This window comes from Staurois parvus, unplaced genomic scaffold, assembly GCF_062004578.1.
Source record: "Staurois parvus isolate SC_StPar_1 unplaced genomic scaffold, SC_StPar_1.0 ptg000090l, whole genome shotgun sequence".
Taxonomy (NCBI): domain Eukaryota; kingdom Metazoa; phylum Chordata; class Amphibia; order Anura; family Ranidae; genus Staurois; species Staurois parvus.
Window position 1 is genome coordinate 25,044,756 of NW_028317886.1, and position 24,013 is coordinate 25,068,768.

At 41.3% G+C, this 24,013-nt stretch overlaps 1 protein-coding gene across 1 annotated transcript in view; it reads right to left on the reverse strand.

Moving 5' to 3' along the window:
* SMAD1 (SMAD family member 1) overlaps window positions 1-24,013 on the reverse strand; it is a 94,761-nt gene that overhangs the window by 20,648 nt on the left and 50,100 nt on the right. The window contains exon 3 of the mRNA XM_089670492.1: window positions 4,326-4,580. Within this exon, the coding sequence (XP_089526618.1) occupies window positions 4,326-4,580 (255 nt within the window). The remainder of the gene's footprint in view (window positions 1-4,325; window positions 4,581-24,013) is intronic.

Below are 24,013 nucleotides of genomic sequence, written 5' to 3' on the forward strand. Positions count from 1 at the left end.
ACCGTGAGTATAACAAGCAAGCTTTACTGCATATACAGACTGATTTTATTTTGTGGGTTTAGTAAAACTTTAATAAAATCATGGGATTATATGCAGGCTATCTTCAGGTAATTGGACACTGGCAAAAAAAAAACAAAAAAACACTTTGCTAGGGATGCCCATACTAAACGTTGATTTAGCCCAATCCATTTTTTGAGACTTTAGGTTTTATGCAAGCAATAAGGAATGACCACAGAAATCAGAGAGGAGGCACCTCTGTCCTGTAATGGATTCCAAGATAATGAGTTTATAGGGAAATTAAATTCTCATCTTAAATCGCACAGCACATGACTTATTCATAGACCATGGGACGTTCCCAAACAAACCGAGGGGTGGGCAACAACATGGCAAACAATTGCCAGTGGGCCCACAGAAAAACAAATTGGAAACATTCAGATAACCGCTTGAAGCACCTTGTGGCCTAAGCTTACATCAGCTGAGGCCTGAAAATTCACTTGGAAGAACCTGGGTAACCTGTGGTGAGGACCAGGTAGTCTTGCAAATCTGGGATATAGAGGCTTGATGCTGGAAAGCCCAATAGACACATATGAGGGCATCCAGGTACGATAAAAAGGGACTCTGTTCTGCGTGGCTGCCAGGTAGACCCTAACGACATCCAAACAGTGTAGGGGAAATTTCCCTCTTGCGTTTTGGAGCAGGACACAGAGAAGGGAGGACAATACCCTCTTTGAGGTGAAAGGGAAAGACCACCTTGGTAAAATAAAGATCTCGGGGTGCAGAGACCACTGAGAGAAGCAATGATAGATGTTGCCGATTCCATATGGAATATTGGTACCCAAACAAAATGGTTTGGAGATTTTAAGTCCAATATGGGCAGATACCTCCATTTGGTTTGGGGACTTAACAGGATTATAGGCCAAGTTCACCTTCAGTATCATGTTACTAAAATCAGCAGTCCAGCACCCCCAACCACCGATTGTGACAGCAGGCGGGAGATCCTCTTCCGCACTTGTCACAATCCAAAAACAGCATGGCTGCGAGGGTTCTGCCCACACAGCCACGTCATTCAGAGTTCTGTAAATGAATTAGCTACACTCCACTGCAGCATACGGCTTGTATTTGTCAATGAACTGCAAGGGCGTTTGTAAGCACTTTTGTAGTTAATGTAACTGCCTGCGTGTACAGGAGGAGAGGTATGGGCAGACAGCTGCAATGAGAGTCTGTAGGAGCCTGACACTGTACGTGATCTGCTGAGTGCGGATGCAATGTTCTGCAGGCTTCTAAGAAAACAAAAAAAATGCACCTTACATAAGTGTACTCACCCTTTAAATAAAAGCCTTATAATATCTTTGCGCTGAAGGGATTTGTACAACTATACTCCTTATGACTGAAGTTGGTGCAAGGCAGCCACTAAAACTGCATGTTTTTGAATGGAGGTTGGCAGATTGGAGGCTGGAAAGTCGGGGGGGGGGGGGGGGGGGGGGGGCAGAGATTCTAATTCCTTTGAAATCCAGACCACCTCCCCAACCAAGGAGAAAGGGTGCCCCTACACTGAGGATGACTTTTGGGCAGACTTAGTGGTCCAAGGCTGGGCTTGGAGGTGGACTCCTGGGAGGGTAAAAGGTTTCCTTGTACGTATTACATGCAGTTGACGTGTGCTTTTCTATCTGCATTTGACTTGTAAGGTCACTTCCTTCTTTCTTTCCTTGGGCTTCTATGTGCACTGTGATGCGTTGCAAGCATTTGTGGTACAGAAAAAAAAAAAAAAAAAAAAAGTCATGCTGTACTTATCTGCACTGGTGTGAACTATGCCCATAAAATAGCCTGGATTTTGGACACTCTATGCAGTTAGAGTGCAGTTCAAAATGCATCCAACTGCATCCCACTGTGTTAGGTGTGAAAGAGCCCTTAGACTTTCTTTTGTAAAAGCACCTTTTCCCTCAGTAACTTTTGTTGAATTTATGGAGAGATTCCCCAATTAGGAATTCACTATCAAAAGGCATGCATATGAGGTGCTTCCTACAGGCAGGTTAAGCAGACCAAGCTTTTAGCCACAAAATCCTGTACACATGCACTGTAAAGGCATTACAGGAAAAAAAGAAGGATGAAGGCATCAGCTGTGATTGTTCTAAAGATGGGGCCATGTTCTCATTTGTCTTGTTCAGCTAGCAATAGTCAAGCACGTAGACATGGCAGCAATTGCCAGCTGCAAGCATCAGGCATCTGTGTCTCCAGGCTTGCAAGGCTGTTACCTGGTCATCTTTTCATAGCTTTTTAAATTTTACAAGGCTGATGTTTTTGCATCTTCGGATGTATGTTTTGGCTGCCAGGTTTGAGGTCTCGCTCTTCTACTGGGGGTTCTTTTGTGGGTTGCATTTTTGCCCGCTATTAGTCTTGACTGTAGTGTTATAATGCCACCTTCAGGAGTAAGACATGAAGCTTAAGAAAACATAGGACTGCCCTAACTGTTGGCTATGCTCTGTAGCCTTTAAAATCTTTAATAAAAATGTATTTAAAGAGAAAATATGCTGGTATGATTTGTAGGTATGAAATAGCCCAACTAAAACTAGGGGAAACCACTAACCTTGCACTAAAGACTGGCAATCTGTTGAAATATACCTCATGTTTCGGTATTTTACAGGTATCCAAGACAAAAACTCTCTAATGCCACTTTGAGAAGGACTTAAATAACTCAAAACACATTTTTTTGTTAAACAGTAGGGGTCTAATCCATGACACCTGTATCAACTGTTCTACAGGGCTCCAATAGAGAAATTTCAGCTCACTTACTTTATATGCAAATTTTAACTTTTCTAATGCCCTTTTATTATTTTAATTTTATAAATCATTTGACAATGGATGTATGGATACTTATTTACATACAAACTACTAAGTTATATCCTAACTTACTGCTAAGGGACTCATCCCATCTGACATTCTGTCAAAGGTTCCCAACAAACGGGCGGACTGACCATTTGGAAACTCGGGCACTGCCCGAGGGCCCGGGCTCAGTAGGGGGGCCCATGAGATGCCCCTGGTACCTTTTTTATAGGCTTTTTTGAGTTTGGGCAAGGACACAGGGGCCCCATGATCCCCTATTGCCCGGGGCCCCACGAGTTGTCAGTCCGCCCCTGCCAACAAACATCCCTTTTTACAGACAATACTATCAAAGAAACATTACTAAAGACGGTCATACATGGATTGAAATCCAGCCGGTTCATCATGATCCATGTATGGGCAAGGCTGGTTGTACAAAAGTCACTATCAACTTTTATACAGCCAGCCTGTCTGGATTTTCCTGAACAATCAGTGCTGTAGGCTATGGGCGGCAACACTGATCATTGTATTATGAAAGTAAGGAAGGCTCCCCGCTGTTAGAATAGAATACCATAACAGGAAGGATTATTCACAGAGTGTGTGTATGGGGAAATCCACTGTTCCATCCCCTGGTTGGGGAAAAAAAAAAAAAAAAAGATAATGTATATATAGGCTGCCCAAGCAATTACACAAATGAAAGAACAAAAAAGTGTCCAGTTGACATTCTGGACACCTTCCAGCTCCGCAATCTTGCATTAAAGATCTTGAGCAGTGGGTTGTGATTATTTATAGCCAAATGGATTTAACAAGAAATTCCATTCACGGATTTAGCAGCTAGTCCATAATGAAAGTCATTCCATGAGCACCATTTTACAGAAATGGATAGACTTGGCTCTACTGCAAAGAGATTGTAGCTATACATGAACTGCATCAACACTTTCAACACGCAAGAACAAGAGCAGCAAGTATGAGATCCTACTATCAAAAACGGGTTGGAGCTGAAGACAAAACAAAACAAAAAAAACACCCCATGTCTTTCATATGCATTCTACGCTGTTTTTCTAAGGGGCTATTCTTTTCACATTCATTGGTTTGCATGGTTTAATTTAGGTCCAATGCAATAACAAGCCAAAATTCATGGTCATCAATATGTTCAGTTCACACCAATGTGTTATGTTTGTGTGTGCTGGGTGAAAAATATAACATTTAAACGCATTGCAATGCGTGCCATAACACAATGAGAAAAAAAAAAAAAAAAATGCATTTTGGCTTCTGTTATTCCTCCCCTCCCCCACACACACCAATGCAGTGTGTTACAAAAAAAGTCAATCCAAGAACATTTAGCATATCCGAAGGGGTGCGAATACAGCCATAGGACTGCTATTACACTTGTTAAAGTAACATTTTCCATATACTCATTTATATTACTTGTACCGCTATGGCAGTTGAAAAGCGGACAGAAACCAGTTATAGCTAGTATCTTCTAAAAGAAAAAGCAAAAAACATACCTGGGATCTGGAAAGGACTTCCTGGATCTGAACTTGCTGGAGAGTGGGGATAGGTACTGCTACTTCCAGGAGAATTTGGGTAACTGCTGTTGGGCGAGTGTGGAAAAGGGTGGCTGTTTGGCTGCTGGAAAGAATCTGGAAAAGTGGCATTGTGTGGCATGTGGGGCTCACTGGGCTCCATGGTACGGAATTGAGCCAGAAGACTATGCTGTGGGTTGTATTCACTATGCCGCGGAACAAGGACTGGAGGGAGGACTACAAGAGAAAGAAAAAAATAAATAAATTACATTTACATTCAATTTATGTGCAGTTAAAAGTCTAGCCAAAAGCACTAAATACACAGATGAAATGAATACATGGAAATGTTTTTTTCCTGCCAACCATTTGCATTTCTGTCCATTTAATTTTGGGATTTACACACCTGTCACACAGCACAGTCAGGTTTTGCAGGGCAGACAGATGACCTGATGTTTCTCTGCTGTAATTAAAGGATAAGTTCACCTTTCATAACAGGTTACATCCATATGACGCATATACAGCATATTCACCCATCGATCTACCGCTTTGACAGCTGTAAAATTAAAAAACCGTGGCTGTGCAGGACTCCGCGTCATTGGCTGCATCACTCTCCTGTGAATGAGAAACTACAAGTACCAACATCCTTGGCTGCTGTCGGCTTGTAGTGATCGTTAATTCAATCTGTCAGTATATCTGCTTGCTCGTACATCCCATACAGGCAAGCAGATGTACTGACAGATCTTCAGGAAACCTGCATTGCACCAGCGATCTATCGCTGCTGCAATGCTTTACAGGCTCCTGGAGCAAAAAATACATGCACTTTTTTTACCTGAAAAAAAAAAGTGCATTTTTTATTTTTCACCAAAAAGGTGAACTTTTCCTTTAAGCAACACTTACAGGTCACCGCTTTTGCAGTAACATTGTAAAAAATTTTCAAACTGAAGCCACATGGGAGGATACCTCCATGAAATCCTCACTGCTAAATTGATATTAAACCAGCTAGAGATTCTCACAGATACAACCACGTCATGAAAGTTTTACTTTTAAAAACCTAGTGCAGCAAACCTAACACACAAAAGACTTAATGGGTTCAAGTTTACAATCTTTGGCTGGTTAAAAGTTAAGAGCATTAGAGTATGGATGCTGCAGGTATCATCCTGGTAAGGATTAGTTCAGCCGGTGGCCGGCTTTTTTGTAAAAGCAAGCCTAGCGGCTAATCAGCCTTCCGCTATCACACTGGGAGACCAGAGTTTACAGCCGGTGGTTCTACCGGCTGACCATAGAGTTGATCAGGGACCAGAACAGCCTTGATAGTCTCTATACAGTCCGAGAAACCGGAAGTGACAAGTATTTTGAAACCATCTGGCAAAACAGGAAGTGACAAGTCACTGGTGTGTTATCACAAGGGATATTTCCTTATGATAAAAAAAAAGTGAACCCACATGTCAGTCTCACGTTGGTACGTAAACAACGATCGCACCACACGTGAGGTATCATCACGAACATCAGATCAAGCAATAATTCTTGCACTGAACCTGCTGTGTAAATATAAAGTGGTAACCTGTAAAGGCTTTTAAAGAGTTGATTATGGATAATAAAATGTATGTGGTTTGTCACCATTGCACGGGTGTGCACAATTTTAAAGCTTGACATGTTTGGTATCTATTTACTCAGCGTAACATTTTACCAGTCGGGTATTATATTGTATTTTTGTGCAAACTGAGTTGCAGTTCAGTAAGTAAAATAAGTATTTGATCCAACCAAAAATTCTGGCTCCCACAGACTGGCTATGTGTTCATGTGGTACACAGATTAGTCCTGTCAATTTAACCATTTCCATACCGGTCACTTTTACCCCTTCCTGCCCAGGCCATTTTTCAGGTTTCAGCGCTCTCACACATTGAATGACAATTGCACGGTCATACAACACTGTACCCAAACTAAAATTTTATCATTTTCTTCACACAACTAGAGCTCTCTTTTGGTGGTATTTAATCACCACCGGGGTTTTTATTTTTTGCTACATTAACAAAAAAAGACCGAAAATTTTTAAAAAAACAAAACAAACAAAACAAAAACAAACAAAAACACGTTTCTTTGTTTCTGTTATAAAAGTTTGCAAATAAATAATTGTTCTTCATAAATTTAGGCCGAGATGTATTCTGCTACATGTCTTTAGTGAAAATAACCCAAATTAGGATGCATCTTTTAGTTTGTAGGAAAGTTATAGAGTTCACAAACTATGGGATATATCTGAATATTGATCAATCCTGATGTACTGACAGCCAATCTAATTTCTTGAGGTCCAAGAATGTCAGAACAGTACAGATATCCCCCAAATGACCCCTTTTTTTTTTACATACTATCACCAGTGCAGTACAGAGTCATCATATAACTGGCATGGTGGTGATCAGGGACACTGACTGGTGACCGTATGAAAAAAAAAATATTTTTTTAAATGTTAATTAATTTTTTCTTTTTTTAAAATTTGTTTTTCATATTACACTATGTCCAAAGTAGTACAATGTTACCATAGTAACATTGTACTACTTTGGGGAAGTGATCAGTATTTTTTTTTTTTTTTATACACAATTTGCCATAAGAATTTTTTTGCTATAAGCAAGCATTTACCTGAACAACATCGATTCATTCAGGGTTTTTTTTTTTTGTGTGCTTGTGATCGCTGTGACCATTCACAGCTAGACACTAGTATACAATGGATGAAGCCATCCATTGTATACAATTGTCATGTGACCTGCTGTGATTGGTCACAGCAGGTCACATGGTACCGGCAATGGGGGCCGGTACTCAGATCTGTCATCGGCCGTGTCCGAGGTACACGGCCCATGACAGATTGCGCCGCTGCGCAGCTCTGCAAGCGCGCAAACTGCGCGAGGACGCCATATGGCGTCCACCCGAAAATCTTCAGCCTTTTCCTGGCCACTAAACGGCTATTGGTTAAGAAGATGCCCCTAACGACAACTCGTTATGTGTATAAAAGACACCTGTCCACAGAATCTCTTTCTTGGGCACCACCATGGGCAAGACCAAAGAGCTGTCAAAGGGCATGAGTGACAAGATTGTAGACCTACACAAGGCTGGAATGGGCTACAAGACCATCAGCAAGACGGAGAAGATGACAACTGTTGAGAGAAATTATCAGCAAACGGAAGAAATACAAAACCATCAATAGCCCTCGGTCTGGAGCTCCATGCAAGATTTCACCTCACGGGGTAAGGATGATCATGAGAACAGTGAGGGATCAGCCAGAACTACATGGGAGGAGATTTTGAATAATCTCAAGCCAGTTGGGACCACAGACACCAACCAGACCATTGGTAACAATACGCCACCATGGATTGAAATCCAGCAGCAAAAAAAAAAAAAAAAAAAAAAAAAAGTTAATTTTTTTTTTTTTTAAAGCGCCCGCGCCCCACATGCTTACATGCAAAGGCGAACGCACAAGTTGGTCCCGTGTTGGTATGTAAACTAATCGCACCACATGGGAGGTGTCACCGCAAACATCAGATCAAGAAATAATTCTCACATCTGACCTCCTGTGTAAATCTAAAGTGGTAACCTGTAAAGGCTTTTAAAGATTCACCTATGGATAATAAAATATATGTAGTGTGTCACCATTGCACGGGTGTGCACAATTTTAAAACTGGACATGCAAAAGGCAAAAAATTGTCTAGTAGTATTTCCTGATAAGCCGTATTCATCTCGCCATGAATTTTCACAAGATTCCCTGTGCCTTCAGCATTCACACCCCTCAAAACCTCAGTGAGCCACCACTTCATAGTGGGGATGGTATTCTTGTTGCTATAGGCCCTTGTAGATCCCTCTCCAAACATAGCGCTTATGGTTGTGAACATAAAGCTCTCTCTTGGTCTCGTCACTCCAGATTACAGTGTGCCGGAAGCTGTGAGGTGCGTCAAGGTGTTGTCTGGCATATTGCAAATGGGCTTTTTTTGTGGCATTGGTGCAGTAAAAACTTCTGGCAACTCAACCGTGCAGCTCAAGTAATGTCATTTTGTGCTCCTTGAAACAACCAGTCTTTCCAGAGCAGCCTGCATTTCTCCTAAGGTTACCTGTGGGTTTCCCTCTGCATTTCCCTTTTGAACAACTCTTCTTGCAGTTGTGGCTGCAATCTTTCTTGGTCTACCTGACCTTGGCATCAAGGAGTCCTCAAATTTTCCACTTCTTAATAATTAAAAAAACAGCACTGACTGGCATACCCAAGGCTTTGGATGTATTTATATATCATTTTCCATCTTTCTAGTTCCATTATCTTAAGTTTCATTACCTTGTTATGCAGGTCTTTTGATAGTTCTTTTCTACTTCCCATGGCTCGGTATCTAGCCTGCTCAGTACATCCATGTGAGAGCTAGCAAATTCATTAACCATTTATACACAGGCACTAATTGCAATTTAAAAAGCCACAGATGTGTAAAATTAACTTTAAATTACCATTTTAATTTGTGCGTGTCACCTTGTGTGCCTGTACCAAGGCCAAAAGCTTCCGGGTATATAAACTTTTGATCAGGGACATTTAGGTGATTTTGTTATTATGATTTAAAAAGGAGCCAAAAAACAATGTGAATAAATGGCTATGCTATGGCTAATAATGGCTATGATCACTATCAAAACAAAAAAAAAAAAAGTTTTTTTGGCATGATCAGTCATATTTTCAATACCAACATTTCATGATTTCTGCCAGGGTATGCAAACTTTTGAGCACAACTGTAAGGCTTGTAAAATGGTGATAAGAAAGCAAAGTGATCGTATTAGCGTAGCAATGCATCACATCCCAGCGAAGCAGTCAGGGTCAATGACCAAGCTGCATTGCACGCCTGCACTGGAGAAAAACAAGGTCACTGACTAGACTACTTTCTGGCAGGGGTGCTCAAATTACACATCTTGCAGACAACCCCCCCCCCCCAAAAAAAGAAAACAAAACAAAAAACCAACCTTGAAATCTTCTTGACAGACAGAACAGTTCAAAATGTGTGTATTTCCACATTTAGCCAATTGCATCAGAATGTAGGCTTAAAACATGTTTAGTTTGATTTTCAAATTTCCCATCTAAGCAAAGTACCTCATGTGTAAATGAAAGCATGTACAACGCAAAGCAAAGGGAAAGCCCTCAGTACCAAGTTACAAATCAACTAGTGACACCACACCCAGTCAAATGACAGTGTGCCACAAAATTGTTTTGAGTGGTACTGAGGGTCATTTTTAGCTGCAGTTATTACTATATTTAGGTTCTATACACACTTGCTTTCTTTTCATGCTTGCATGTTTATACTGGCATAAATAAATCCTGTCTGGAGAGTACGCAGATACAAAAACACATACAAATTTGTAATAGTGAAGTGGCCACAAAGATCAAGAAGGTGAAAAACATCAGAGTACAAAAAAAAAAAACCCCCACACAAAATACACACAAGAATGCATTCATTAAAAAAAAAAAAAAAAAAAAAAAAATTAAGCTTAAAAGTGACTCTAAAGGCTCTTAGGCCCCCCCCCCCCCAAAAAAAAAAAACACATTATTTGTTACTTGCTGTGTGCACTGGTTTTACACAGAGCAGCCCGGATCCTTTTTCTTGGGTCCCCTGCCGGTGCTCCTAGCTTCTCCCTCCTGTTGGGTGCCGCCACAGCAAGCAGATTGCTATGGGGCACCTGAGCACGCGCACTCCCAAAGCTCGTTCCCTCCCCCTCTCTTCTCATTGGCTCACTGGCTGTGATTGACAATGGTTCCCGCAGCTGTATCAGCCAATAAGGAGAGGGAGTCCTGGGGTAGCTGAGGATGCTGCACAGAGGTGGTTTTTTACCTTCATGCTTAAAAAACCTTAAGCTAAATGGTTAGCACTTCTACCTGGCAGTATTAGGGCCGTTGGTTTAAATCCCCAACCACGGCACCACCTACCTGGAGTTTGCATGTTCTCCCTGTGCCTGCGTGGCTTTCCTCCAGGTATGCCAGTTTCCTCTCACTTTCCAAAGACATACTGGTAGGTTAATAGGATCCTGTCGTGGCCCTAGTATGTGTATATCAACGTAAGTTAGGGACCTTAGATTGCAAGCCCCTTGAAGGGACTGATGTGAATGTACAATATATATGTGAAGTGCTTTGTAAATTGACATCACTATATAAGTACCTGAAATAATAATTACTATTAAGCTTTTACAACCACTTCAAGTTTCATCTCCGCTTTTTTTTTTTTTTTTTTTTTTAATGCCCAGTACCATTACAGCTTACTGGCTGAGGGAGCCCAAAAGGGAATAGCACAGAAACATTCCATTGCATCTCTGGAGTCGCTGTATTGTTCAATATTTCAGGCGCACTAGTGTTCCATCCCACTTACATGAATTTTTATGAGAGAAATTGCATTAGGTTGTTTTATGGTATGCTCACATCTAGTGGCAGTTTTGGGCAGCTACAACTTGTTTACTGTATGATCTGGTTTCTTCATTTGTCTGCCCCTCCTGTTTAGTGCTAGTTAGTTCAGTTTTAGCTAGTTTCCCACTATTTCTTCGATGTTTTCTCAGTGTTAGTACTTCACAGAGATGGGGCTTAGGGACTCAATTGTCTTCATACATTTCAAAAGATTGGAAAACATACTATATACTGCGATTAGCTGATGTAAAATTGCACTGGATTCAACTTCTTAGTCTGAAGAGTTAAAGTGTTCCTAAACCCAGGACCCTGCATTCCCTCTATCTGGTCTCCCACAGTACACAGAAATGCAATTATTTTAGTAAATATAAACCGCTAAACACCTTTTCTCATCAGCAGTATATAGCAGTCTTGTGACTTCTATCAGTGTCCAGCTGAGCACTGGTTAAAGCTTGTAGGAGTTTTCATTTTGCGCTAGGATGCAGAACCCCTGACCTCTGTCTGAACAGTGCTGATTGGCCCTGTGCTGACCACATGCACTCTCCCAAGAAAAAAAAACACAACAATTAATATGGAAAGTGTCTTATTTATCTCTAGTTTTCTTATTATGGATATGGAGTTATTAATTTATGATTGAAGTGTAGCACATAACTACCTGGATTTGTCATACGTGCCAGAAATAGCAAGAACACCGTTCCATGGCTTTCATGATTTTGGCACAGGACTTTCAAATACAGCCATAACGCCAGAAAAATGTCGCAAATGCTTTACTGAATCATCCCCAGTGTATGCCAAGCTTTTAGGCAAAACATACTTTTGTGTTTCTCCTGGTGCAAGTGATCCATAAAACTGAACACTAGATACAATTATATATGGATGAACAGCTTCTATATTAAATGTTTTTCCACTCATTTTTTTAAACAACTTAGTTTCCTGGTGCTTGCATAAGCTTAAAAAAAAAAAAAAAAAAAAAAAAAAGTGTAGCCAAGTACTCTTTACCCAAAACATTAGGGACCACCCAAAGTGGTCAATACATAGTGAAGAAAGATTAAAAGACATGGTAAACGTCTGTGCTGCACATTCATGTATGGTGCAGCTGCTCTAGATGCTGCCTCCTGTTCCCTGAACTGAAAAGTGTTTTGTACATGCACAGTCACTGCAGAGATGAGAGAGCATAACGTGGGTGGGCAAGAAACAACGTGTGTTGGATGCTACAGATTCCTCCTTTTATACCTTCCCCTCTTCTCTAATTTTAGACTAGGCCCACAATTTCATCTAACAGCTGATGTATAATTTGCTAATTATACACGTGGAACAACCAGACTACTGCATAACCTAACAGCTGAAAAGGAGGCGGCCATGAACGTATGAAAATGGATGGTTGTGTCCCTGCCCAACATGGTGCCATCCTAACAGGTGCCAGTGCATGCAGAATTGGTACTTTGCTGAAATAGGTTTTATTTCTATACCACGATCAAGAAAACTGAACAGCTTCATGGATTATTTGCTTAAAAAAAAAAAAAGTTTTTAAAATAATCATTACAAAAAAGTTGAGCATCTCAATTTGCAAGCCTCAAAACCAATGTGCAACTTCTGGAACATCTTTCAGTTTCTGCAGCAGTTAAGGCCTCATTCATACTGGCAATGAAATACATGTGTGAACACACACACACACACACACACACACACACACACACACACACACTTTAAACAGCAATATGCAAAGCGTATTTACTTGTATTTAGGTGCACTCAGTGTAGCTACGTTTAGAGAAAACGGAATGTTGTGTGTTCAGGAGCACATTAGCTACTCTGAACAATTCTTAAATGCACGTAAATTTTTATTGCAGAATAGTGCAGTAAAGTAAATTTAAGAATTTGTTAACACTCCAACGTAAATGTATATGTATGGTGGTATATTTATATTAATTTTGAAATGATACCGTAGGGTGTACAAGTTGGGCTAGAAAACTGCACCTTCACTATAGCACGCACAAAGATGGACTGAAAAATTGTGAAAAATAGTTTAGCTGCACTTTTCATGCGTTAAGAGCCAATTAAAATGAATGTGCTCCTTTAATATTACCTGCACATGCAGGTACGCATGGACCCAAAGGCCACTGCAAATGCACATTTTTTTATATGTCCTGGACACATTCTCCAGGGTCTTGGAAGGATTGTGGCTAAACCCAAGATAAAAATGATTAAAGGACATGTTCAAAGATGAATATATAAGCACTGTTAGGCCTCATGCACACTGGACATTTTTATAGCTGCTTCTTGGGGCATCTGGAGTTTTGTTTTTTTCTCCCACTGCATGTTAGCCTATGTGTCCATATGCACAGACTTTCAGAGGCGTTTAGTGGCAGGAGATTTTAGAGGCAGGAAAAAAAAACAAAAAAAGAAAAAAAAACACTGCCGGTATGTCCAAGAGCAGCAGAGTTTTCGCCAAAAAAAACAAACAAAAAAAAAACAAAAACGCCTAATAAGTCTAAACGAGTGTAAAGGTGCTTTAATGCTAGGCACTTCAGCATTAATTCATTCCAATGACCAGACTAAATTATTTAATCCGGCCAATTAAATTAATTAATGCTTGGAGGCTTAATGAGACGAAATGCGTCTAAACGAGTTACACACTTTACACGTGTCAGGTGTATTTTGCCAAAACGCTGCCAGGAGGAAAGGCTTCTAGGAGAGACAGGAAGTCAGTTGAATTTGTATCGCCCAAGACAGTTTTTTTTTTCCCAACCTTCAGCCCTTCTGTGGGCAAGCAGCAGGGCTCACCTGTCAGGTGGAAGCATTTGGGCGGCAGCGCTGCCGCAGACTGCTTCCACACAGTGCCAGTCTGCCCCCCGTGTGAACCTACCCTCGCTATGTCTCCCGGGCTCTGCTTGCCCATCTGCGGGCCGGGACCTGTTCACCGCCGTTGGCTAGAGGGGAGAGCAGACACATCCACTCCCCTCCCTGTCCTGACCCAGAAGTGACATAATGAAACGTCACTTCTGGGTCCCTGTTGAGAGAATGTAATGCGGTACGATGTACACTGCATTACATTCAGTGGTGCAAAGGGGAGACATGCAGGGTCTTTTAGACCTTGAATGTCTCAATAAAGAGTATCTGTCACCGAAAATCACATATGTGATTAAAACAAAAAAACGTAAAAGCAGACGCTGGGAAGCCTACACACAAAGATGTTGATTGCAATATACATGTTGCATATCGCATCGCACGCCAGAATGAGAGCAATAATTCTAGCACTAGAACTCCTCCTCTATAAAAGGGGCTTTTAAAAAAAGTGTTACCTATAGAATACATAGGGTACTGAAGTTAAAACGCCATTTCACAAGCATGCACAAAATTTAAGTTGGATATTTACTAGCTGCAACCTCCTTTTAAATTTTACAAAAAAATAATTTTATGGCACAAATAAGCAATAAAATGACCTTAACTTATTTTTTACTGAAATTTTGTGGTAATAGATGACATAAAAAATTGGAACTAACACCATTTTATTCTCTAGGGTCTCTGCTTTCAGAAAATAGAAAATGTTTGGGGGTTTAATGTAACCTTCAGGCCTAAAATGATTTTTTAAACGTGTGCAAAAAACGCAAATCCGGCTCTGGCAACAAAAAGGGATAAAGGATAAGCCCGAGACTGCCCTTTCCTGAGGAGCACCCAATCAGTGCTCATTACACTGCAAGGTCTCTCTCCTCCCTGCTAGTCCCTGGGTGTGGAGTTGGAGACAGGCAGGGAGGGGAGGAGGAGATAAACATGTAATATTTTTAATATTGCGCTGTTAAGTCGCCATAAAGCCCCTTTGTTTTTAAAAGCCCCAGACATTCCTAAAAGCACCTCAGATTTAAATACAATTGTGGGTAAAAAAAAAAAATATTTTTAATCTGGACCAGTAGACAGTTATAGAAGGACAAGTAGATTGCGGCCCTGATATAGTCCCTGGACAAGTAGTTTTTTTCAAACATTTCCACACCTTTGAGAGTTTAAGTCACTGGTCACACTGCTGCGACATAAAATTGCATGATGAGTGTGCGATTTCAGGTGAGATTTCTTAACACTTTATTGCGACTTGTGAACATTTGCAAAGATTTCTTGCAATTTGCTTTATATTCCATGTACGTGAAATCGCAATAAACTGCAGAAAAAGTAATGCAAGTACTACTTTAGAAATCGCACTGCAGCAAATCGCACATTAAGACACTGACACTCACATTCATTAGATGCAATCTGCGAGCTGAAATCGCATCTAATGAATGTGAGTTCTATCGGCATGTCATCCGACTTTGAAATCGTGTGTCTTCACTGTAAGTTGCACACGATTTCAAAATAGGGTTTGATGTGACCGGGGTGTTAAGCCAACAGTTTCAGCTGAAATCGGCTGTGGCCAATCACACACACAGTTCTGCGATACAAAAACACACAGAACTTGCTGTACATAGGACAGTGATCTGGCAGTTTCTTCTCCCTGAAAAGCAAGTAGAAGAAACAGCCAGATAAGTCAGTAAAAGCAGCACACTTTACACTTGTAAGACACACAGTTAACCCCCTTGATTGCTACTAGATGTTATCCTCTTCTCAGCCAATGTCATTAGTACAGTATTATCACTGTATTAGTGTCACCAATGACATCAGTGTCAGTGACCCTCCAGCTAGTCTGTTAGTGCCAGATTATCCACCACACTATCACAGTCCCACTATAAGTCAATTAATACTGCCAATACAGTATAGGATATAGTTGTACGCACATCAGCATGTGGGGGGGGACACAACGAAGGGGAGCTTTAGATTGCTAACAAGACCAGCATAGGTTTTAAATGTTGGCTATCTGGGAAACATTTTATGGTATGCATTTAAATGTCATTCCCCTAAAAAGGTATGATCTACTCAAAGTAAACATAAAAGTTGTCACAAGCACCCTTACATTTGAATGTCCATGCCTAGCACAGATATATACAAAAGTTGTCCTGGCTAGCTATAAATGTAAGACCCCATGTCATTATTATTCTCATATTGCTTCTTAATGCCATAGTCTATGGACCATGCATGTAACTTGCACAGGCCATTGGGGGGGGACGACAAAGTCCAAGCATTGTTTTGCTTGTGGTAACACGGATTTCGCGAAACATTCCATAATATTATTTAAAGAGTAGGGATAAACTTTTTCTTCAGAGTTTTTGAAATAAATCCAGCAGGCCTACTTAGTACAACGGGACTGCAGTACACAGCTGTGACTTCATACCCTTCAACAGGGCCTCCCAACAGTTGTAGACAGATTTTATTGTGTGCCGAGCTTCCCTGAAATGTTTATATTATGTCTAGTTGTGTAAATTGGAGAAAATCCCAGAACAACCAAACTGTGTGCGGACTACGTTTACCACACCTATACATTGTGGCAAACATGCAATTTGCCCTGTTTGGCAGATTTCATTTAATTTCATTCCCCACCTCCACTCCCCAAAAAAAAAAAAAAAAAAAAAAAAAAAAAAAGGAAGGAGCACACAACCAAAACAACTGAACACATTTTACATTTTCTAATTAGTAATTTTAAGAGATAGTAGAGCTTGTAAACCTAAAATTTAACAAAAACACATCATGGAGAGAACCAAGACTGCTGTTGACCTCATTTTCGGAAGATACTAGTTGACTGGCTATTATGTTAACTTGCTCACTTTTCAGTGACCTTGAAAGTACAGTAGATTAGGGCAAAAAAATGTCTGCACATCTCCGTAATGCATGCAGAGTCTTTCAAAGGAGGAAAATAAATATGCCAGTATAAAAATACCTGTTCTTGAGTGATATCCTGCAAGATCCAAATCTCCAGTTGTGAGACAATAAAGCACCTTTTCTGAACTTAAAATCGCATGGAAAATTGTGTCATCCCTGCCCAGTAACCTTTATTAAACAGAATTCTTCTTCTTCCTTTCCCTCAATGAGATAACCAGCAAAATATACATGACATAGCATAGCTCTGAATTTCTGGAAGGATCAACAGGTATTTTTCTGCACTTTCTAAATCGATAAAAACAAGTCACTTTCAGTGGTACATTTAAAACAGACATAAAAGGGAGCAAACAACTTTCATTATTAGAGTAAAAGTTGGTGTATGTATCCCACCTCATCTTCCCTACATACTTGTTCGGGGTCAGTGAATCCGTTTCAGAGGATCCAAGTACAGGCCAGCAGCTAGCATTTTCAGAAGGTGGTCTGCAGTGGCAGACTGTTTCTCAATACAGATTTATGAGACAAAGAAAAAATACTGGAACACCTGGCAATGGTCTAAAGCTTGGCACCAAGTTAAAATCTTTTTGCAGGCTGTGTTACCAGTGAGAAGATTTCACTTCACTTGGCAACAGGACGTGAGAAGAAAGCTCTCCACCATGACACTGAGGGGTTTATTTACTAAAGCTGGAGTGTGCAAAATCAGACTCACTTCTGCATAGAAACCAATCAGCTTCCAGGTTTCATTGCCAAAGCTTCATTGAACAAGCTGAGGTTAGAAGCTGATTGGTTTCTATGCAGAAGGGAGTCTGATTTTGGACTCTCCAGCTTTAGTAAATAAACCCCTGAGTGTCTTCCTACAACAGGTTTCTCTATTGCAAGATTCCTCCACCACACCAATGGACTATACACCAAAACCCTTGTAAGCTGCTATGCTACAAGTACTATATCCTGTGAATCGCTCACACCATACACACTCATATAATTGTGGTTTTATACTAATAACCATAAAGTGCCGCGCTTCATAGTGTTCTAACCCCATCATTTGCAATACATAAAGTCATCAGTCCAATCCCAATCATATATGTGCCCTATCCACAGCGCACTTAAACACCGTCCAGTGTTCTTCTTATATGACTGACTATCTTCTCCAATTCCATTATCTCATTCCACCACTTCGTTCCAATATAATTATGTAGCAACATAAAACGCCTTCCACCAGATGTGCTCTCACCTGGGATATATGACTATACAATTAATGTCATACAGCGCTTGCGTTCCCCACATAGGTTTCAACCGATGCTCCTTATTTGTACTCCTTAATGGGTATAAACTTCACTCAGTAATTTGACTCGTATAGGAAAAGAAACCACAAAAACCTAGTGCTTATCCTTTTAAACCCTGTTCCAGTGGTAACTGATAAATTTTGGATTTTTCATCCCTTTCCAAATCTCCTTTGATAGGATACATCAGTTAAAAAGTGACGTTAAAGTACGCAACCAGTGGTACAATGTAAGACGTGGTCATCCACCTGAGACTTAGCTGAAACTTTTAAACCTGGTGTTAAAATTGAAGCGCTGTTAGGTGAATACACTGCTAAAAGACATTTTTTTACAGCAACTGTCAGATACAAGGTGACCCTATTTTTACCTGTCCATGACACTGGACTATAAAAATTCCAGGTTTCACCTGTTAAAGTAGGCATACCCCCCAAGGGATTTTCAGGGACTGGGTTCCAAAGTTATGGACTGTGGTCCAGGACCTGTATAGTACCCTGCAGCTAACTTAGCACACCGCACTGAGTGCCAAGGTAAGCACCAATGATGTAGGACTCCATGCTAGAACCAACATTAAAAGCGGTTAACACAGTATGGGGTACGCTTCTCAAGGTTTTACCAAGTTTGTGCTGGACTACATGCACTGCCTCTATCCCGACATTTGATAAACAGCCATGCTAAAAGAAGCTGAAGATTAAAGAAAAAAAAAAACAAAAAAAAAAAACAAAAAAAAAACAAAAAAGCTAGTTAAGCGAGTTTCTCCATGAAGAAGAAAATGTCAACTACCTTCAGACACCGAAAACTGAGGACTCACAAAGTGGGGTAGGGTTGTTAGGGGGGGGTGCCAAGGGGGCATGTCCTCAAACATTCTAAGTGTCCAATCACTTGAAGGTACAAGCATATAGCCCATGCTGTACGAATATTTTTGTCCTGTGCTATACAATTAAGATAGCTAGAAAACAGTTTTAGAATTACTCACGTAGGACTTAAAAAATGCCCCATTTACAGCAACCATTTCACAATGTTCTAATAGCTTTATTCTCAGATTTAATGCATGTATAGGCAAAACCGATATCTATATTGCTGTACAGAGAAAAAAAATACCCCTTTTAGGCAGTATTCAACATAATTGCCCACAATTTTCCTATAAATTGGCGATACAACACGTTGGCACAGGACACAAAATATCCCGTGATCTCTAACCACGGTTGGTGTTGTGAGCAGGATGAAGGCGCTTTGCTCCATATATGATGGACCTTTTCCATCTATGATTTTAGGAGGTAGTAAACAGTAGTAGAGGTCTTCACTCTCCACGTAATTTCTAGTTGAAAACCTCCATCTCTCGCCAATTCGACTATCGCAAATCTTTGGCTATGTACATGATCAATCCAGCTACGATGTGCATCCCAGTGCACTGGCACTCTAAAGTGACCCCTTCCATTAACCATTTGTCCTGAGGATTTACTGACCAGGTCCTTTATTTTGGTATTCAGCACAGCACTATTTCAACTGGTAATTGCAATGCTATACCCAAACAAAATTTACCGTATTTTTCGCTCCATAAGACGCACTTTTTTCCCCCCAAAAAAGGGGGGGAAATGTCAGTGCGTCTTATGGAGCGAATATAAAGCGGCCGGTCCGGTATTTCTGCCGCCACCATGTCAGAATACCGGGCCGGCCGCTCAGCTGTTCTCTCCTGCAGGGCCTTACCTGTTCCTCGCTCCAGCGCTGCACAGTCTTCCCGCGCTGGCTTCTGTGACAGCCGGGTGCCCACTGCGCATGTGCTGCGCTTTGTGAATGATCTGGTGTCTTCTGGGACACATGACAGGTCCCAGAAGGCGCTGGGCTATTCACAAAGCGCAGCGTTTCTCGCGCATGCGCAGTGGGCACCCGGCTGTCACAGAAGCCGGCCCGGGAAGAAGAGAGAAGGACAACTCCGCAGAAGTGGGAGCGGGTACCTGTCAAATTCAGGTACCCGCTCCCCCTCCCTCTCCAAAGGTCAGCAGTCTCTGGTTATCTCCTGCACTGTGTCCGCAGTCTCTGGTCATCCCCTGTACTGTGTCTGCAGTCCATTGGTTCAGAATATTTTTTTTTCGCCTCTAAAACCTAGGTGCGTCTTATGGAGCGAAAAATACGGTATATCCTTTTTTTCCCCCCCACACAAATAGAGCTTTCTTTCAGTGGCATTTGATCACCTGTACGCTTTTTATTTTTTGCGCTATAAAACAAAACAAAAAAAAAAAAAACCCAAAAAATTTTGGGGAAAAAAAAAAATAGATTAGGCCAAAATGTATTCTATGTTTTTGGTAAAAAAAAATTAAATACCAATATGTGTATATTGATTGCTTTGTGTGAAAGATATACTATGGTATAGATCAGGGGTCCTCAGAATTTTTAAACAGGGGGCCAGTTCACTGTCCCTCAGACCGTTGGAGGGCTGGACTATAGTTAAAAAAACACAAAAAAAAACAAAAAAAACTATGAACAAATGCGGACACAGTACAGGAGATGACCAGAGACTGCAGACATACAACGGCGGCGGGAATACTGGGCCGGCCGCTCCATAAAACGCACAGACCTTCCCCCCCCCCCCCCCCCCCCCCAAGTGTGTCTTATGGAGCAAAATCGTGTCAGTGGGCGGGTAGAATAGTGCCCCATCATTGGTGTCAGTGGGGGGGTGGAATAGTGCCCCATCATTGGTGTCAGTGGGGGGGTGGAATAACGCCCCATGATTGGTGTGAGTGGGAGGAATAAGGCCCCATCATTAGGATCAGTGACACCAATGACGGGGCACTATTCCTCCCACTGACACCAATGACACTCAACTTGCTGACCCCTGCTCCAGCATGGTGCTGCTGCAGCCAGCATACCTGGTTGAAGCAGCACCATCAGCATGGCACACTTACCTTCAGCTGTCCTTCACTCCGGCCTCTCCCTCACTCGATGTTCGCGGGGCTGCTCGGCTCCGCCTCCTCGCAGGTGATTGGCCGCCTCTGTGCCTTTCCTGAGCTACAGTGCTGGCACATAATCACCGGTGAGGAGGCGGAGCCGAGCGGCAGGAGTGAGGGAGTGGCCGGAGTGAAGGAGCAGCGCTTCCTGGACTGGATCGTGGGACTGGGACCGGAGCCAGGTAAGGTATAGCAGCCCCCTGCCCACCCCTGTAGTTAGTGTCCCTTCCTTGCGGAAAATACGCCCCTGCCGGCGGGCTGCATGTGGCCCGCAGTTTGAGGACCCCTGGTATAGATAATGGAATTTACTTTGACTGCCCATCACATTTCTTGGAGGTGCTAAAATGCCAGGACAGTACAAACACCCCCAAAAGACCAGTTTTCGGAAAGTAGACACCCTACGCTATCTGCCGAAAGGCATATTGAGTCCATGGAAGATAATTTTTTTTCCACAAGTTTTTGGAAAATGACAAACTTTTTTTTTTTTTTTAACACAAAGTTGTCACTTAAATTATATATATATTGCTCACACAAGCCAGGGGTATATGTGGAAATACACCCCAAAATACATTGTCACTTTTACAGCGTATGGGGATACCACATGTGAGACTTTTTGGGAGCCTAGCCACATACAGGAGCCTGAAATCCAATGACCACTTTGAAAGTCTGAAGGTACGCAACTTCCTCACTACCTGAAGGTGGGCAACTTCCTCACTACTTATCACAGACGCAGATCTCATTTTTTCTCACAAGGTTTTGATATATAGTTTGTTTTCTTTATTCATTTTCCAAAAACTTGTGGCAACAAAACGAGATGTGCAAAATACTCACCATGCTTATCACATTCCTTTGGGTGTCTACTTTCCAAGAAGGGGTCATTTAGGCGGGGGTGGGGGGCTGATGCTATCCTGGCATTTCAGGGCCTCCAAAACTGTGATAGGTAGTGCAATGAGGAAATAAAGCCATTTAAAAGCCTGAAGGTGCTTATTGGATTTTGGGGCCCTGTACTTGGCTAGACTGCAAAAAAGTATCTCACATATGGTATTCACATACTCGGGAGAAGCAGCATGTATTCTGTGGAGTAATGCCACATGGCATGTGTGAGCAATAAATCACTTAATGACAATTGTGTAAAAAATTTTTTTTTATCATTTTCCAAAAACTTGTGGTAAAAAAAAATAAATACTTCTATTAATTCAACATGCCGCTCAGCAAATAGTTTGGGGCGTCTACTTTCCAAAAAGAGGTCATTTTAGGGGGTGAGGGCATTTTATGCCCAGCATTAGAAGTTTATGCCACACATAATTCACTCTAACCACCTGAAGACCAAACCTTTTCTAAAAAAAACAAAAACAAAAACAAAAACAAAAACAAAAAAAAAACAAAAACTTTGTCCACATGAAAAAGATCAGTATTTTTTGCAAGGAAATTACTTTGAACCCCCAAACATTATATATATTTTTTAAAGCAGCCACCCTAGTGAATAAAATGGTAGGTGCTGCAATTTTTTATGTCACATAGTACTCGCGCAGTGATGTTTTTGTTTTGACACTTGTTTTTACTTTTAATGCACAAAACACAATATATTGGCCAATGATTTGATACAATATAAAAGAGGATGGTACGCCGAGTAAATAGATACCAAATATGACATGCTTTAAAACTGTGCATGCCCCGTGCAATGGCGACAAACTGCAAACATTTTTAATATCCATAGGCAAACGCTTTAAAAGCCTTTACAAGCTACCATGTTAGATTTACAGAGGAGGTCTAGTGTTAGAATTACTGCCCTTGATCTGATGTTCATGGCGATACCTCATATTCATGGTGCAACTGCGGTTTACATACTGGCTCGGGGTCAAATAGCGCACACAGGTGCAAGAAGGGGCGAGGGTGCTTTTTTTTTTTTTTTAAATCACTTTTAATGCCATAACAGGGAATGCAAATATCCCCTATAACTTCAATGGAAATTGTCATTCTTTTTTGAGAAATCAGGGGTCTATCAGACTCTAGATTTCTCCTTTGCCCTTACATTATCTAATCTCACCAAGATCGGTGTGATCCGATGCTTTCCCAATTTACAAATGGCGCTGTTTATATCCTGCGAAACTGAAGTGATGAAATGCTCGTAGCTTCCGATTTCTTAGACTATAGAGATGATTGGCACCATTCGGGTCTCCAATCAGCTCTATGGTCAGCTGGCAGAAACTCCAGCTGCATTCTCAGGTTCCCCCGATGACACAGGACTGCCCCAGAAGGCTGTGGAAGGCAGCGGGGGAGTGGGGCATCTTCTCGCGCTGCTTGTAAAAGCAATCCTGCAGCTAATTAGCCTAGGATTGCATTTACATGAACAATTTTCTTTTTTAATTATGCAGCCTGTGGGCTGAATGAAAAAGAGAAGAATTCTCTGCCAGAAAAGTGCGTGATATGCCCACCATTAGAATATATAGCCCTGCATCCACCCACTGCTAATGGTGGGCACACAAAATGTGCCAAAAAATATTATAACATATACATGCCAAAGTATAGGGGCCATCCACCCACCAGGCCCCCATGCTTCGGCATATATGCTCTTTAACTGCGGATGAAAAATCTCATCCAAACAGCGCTGCCCAAACTAACATATATATTCTGAGAGCAAGTTCCTGTTACTGTCAGAATAAACAGGTCAGTGCTGCAGCCGAATGGCATTCCTACAAAGAAAACAGCAAAACAGCAGTAGAACAGTAACAACGACAAAAAATAAAACATTTTTGGATTTTTACATTTTTTTTATTTCTTTGGGGGGGGAATTTGTATTTTTTTTTTAAACTTTTTAAAAACAGATTGTAGGGTCTCTCCAAATGTGATAGCTAGTATCCTGACTACTTAAAATCTTTCAAGACCCTGTGTAAATATTTGCTCTGAATTGTGCCGTGCTGTACCCTATACTAATTCTCCACTAGTGTGTGGTAGCGATGGAAGCAGTCATTGAGGCAAAGGCCAGGTTGGCCAGGACCGGAGGGACAAAAAAAAAGCGAGTGTCATGCCTAATTCCATGTCTGCTATAGACACGTTTTTTTGGGGTGTCCTTGGGCTGGGGTACCAGGAATGGCATCAGGAAAATGTCTCTCATGCAGCCGGCTAACTGCATCTGTGTTGGAGGTTTGGGCCACAGCACCTTCTGAATACAAAAAGGGCCGTGATGATCTCTTCCTGGAAATTTAGGAAAAATCTACTTCGTCCAGTTGCTTTGTAAAGCACAAAAAAGCATTATACAGAGCCAACTGAAATAAACAGACTTTGTACCAGCATTTGGCTTTTCGGGAAACAAAGTA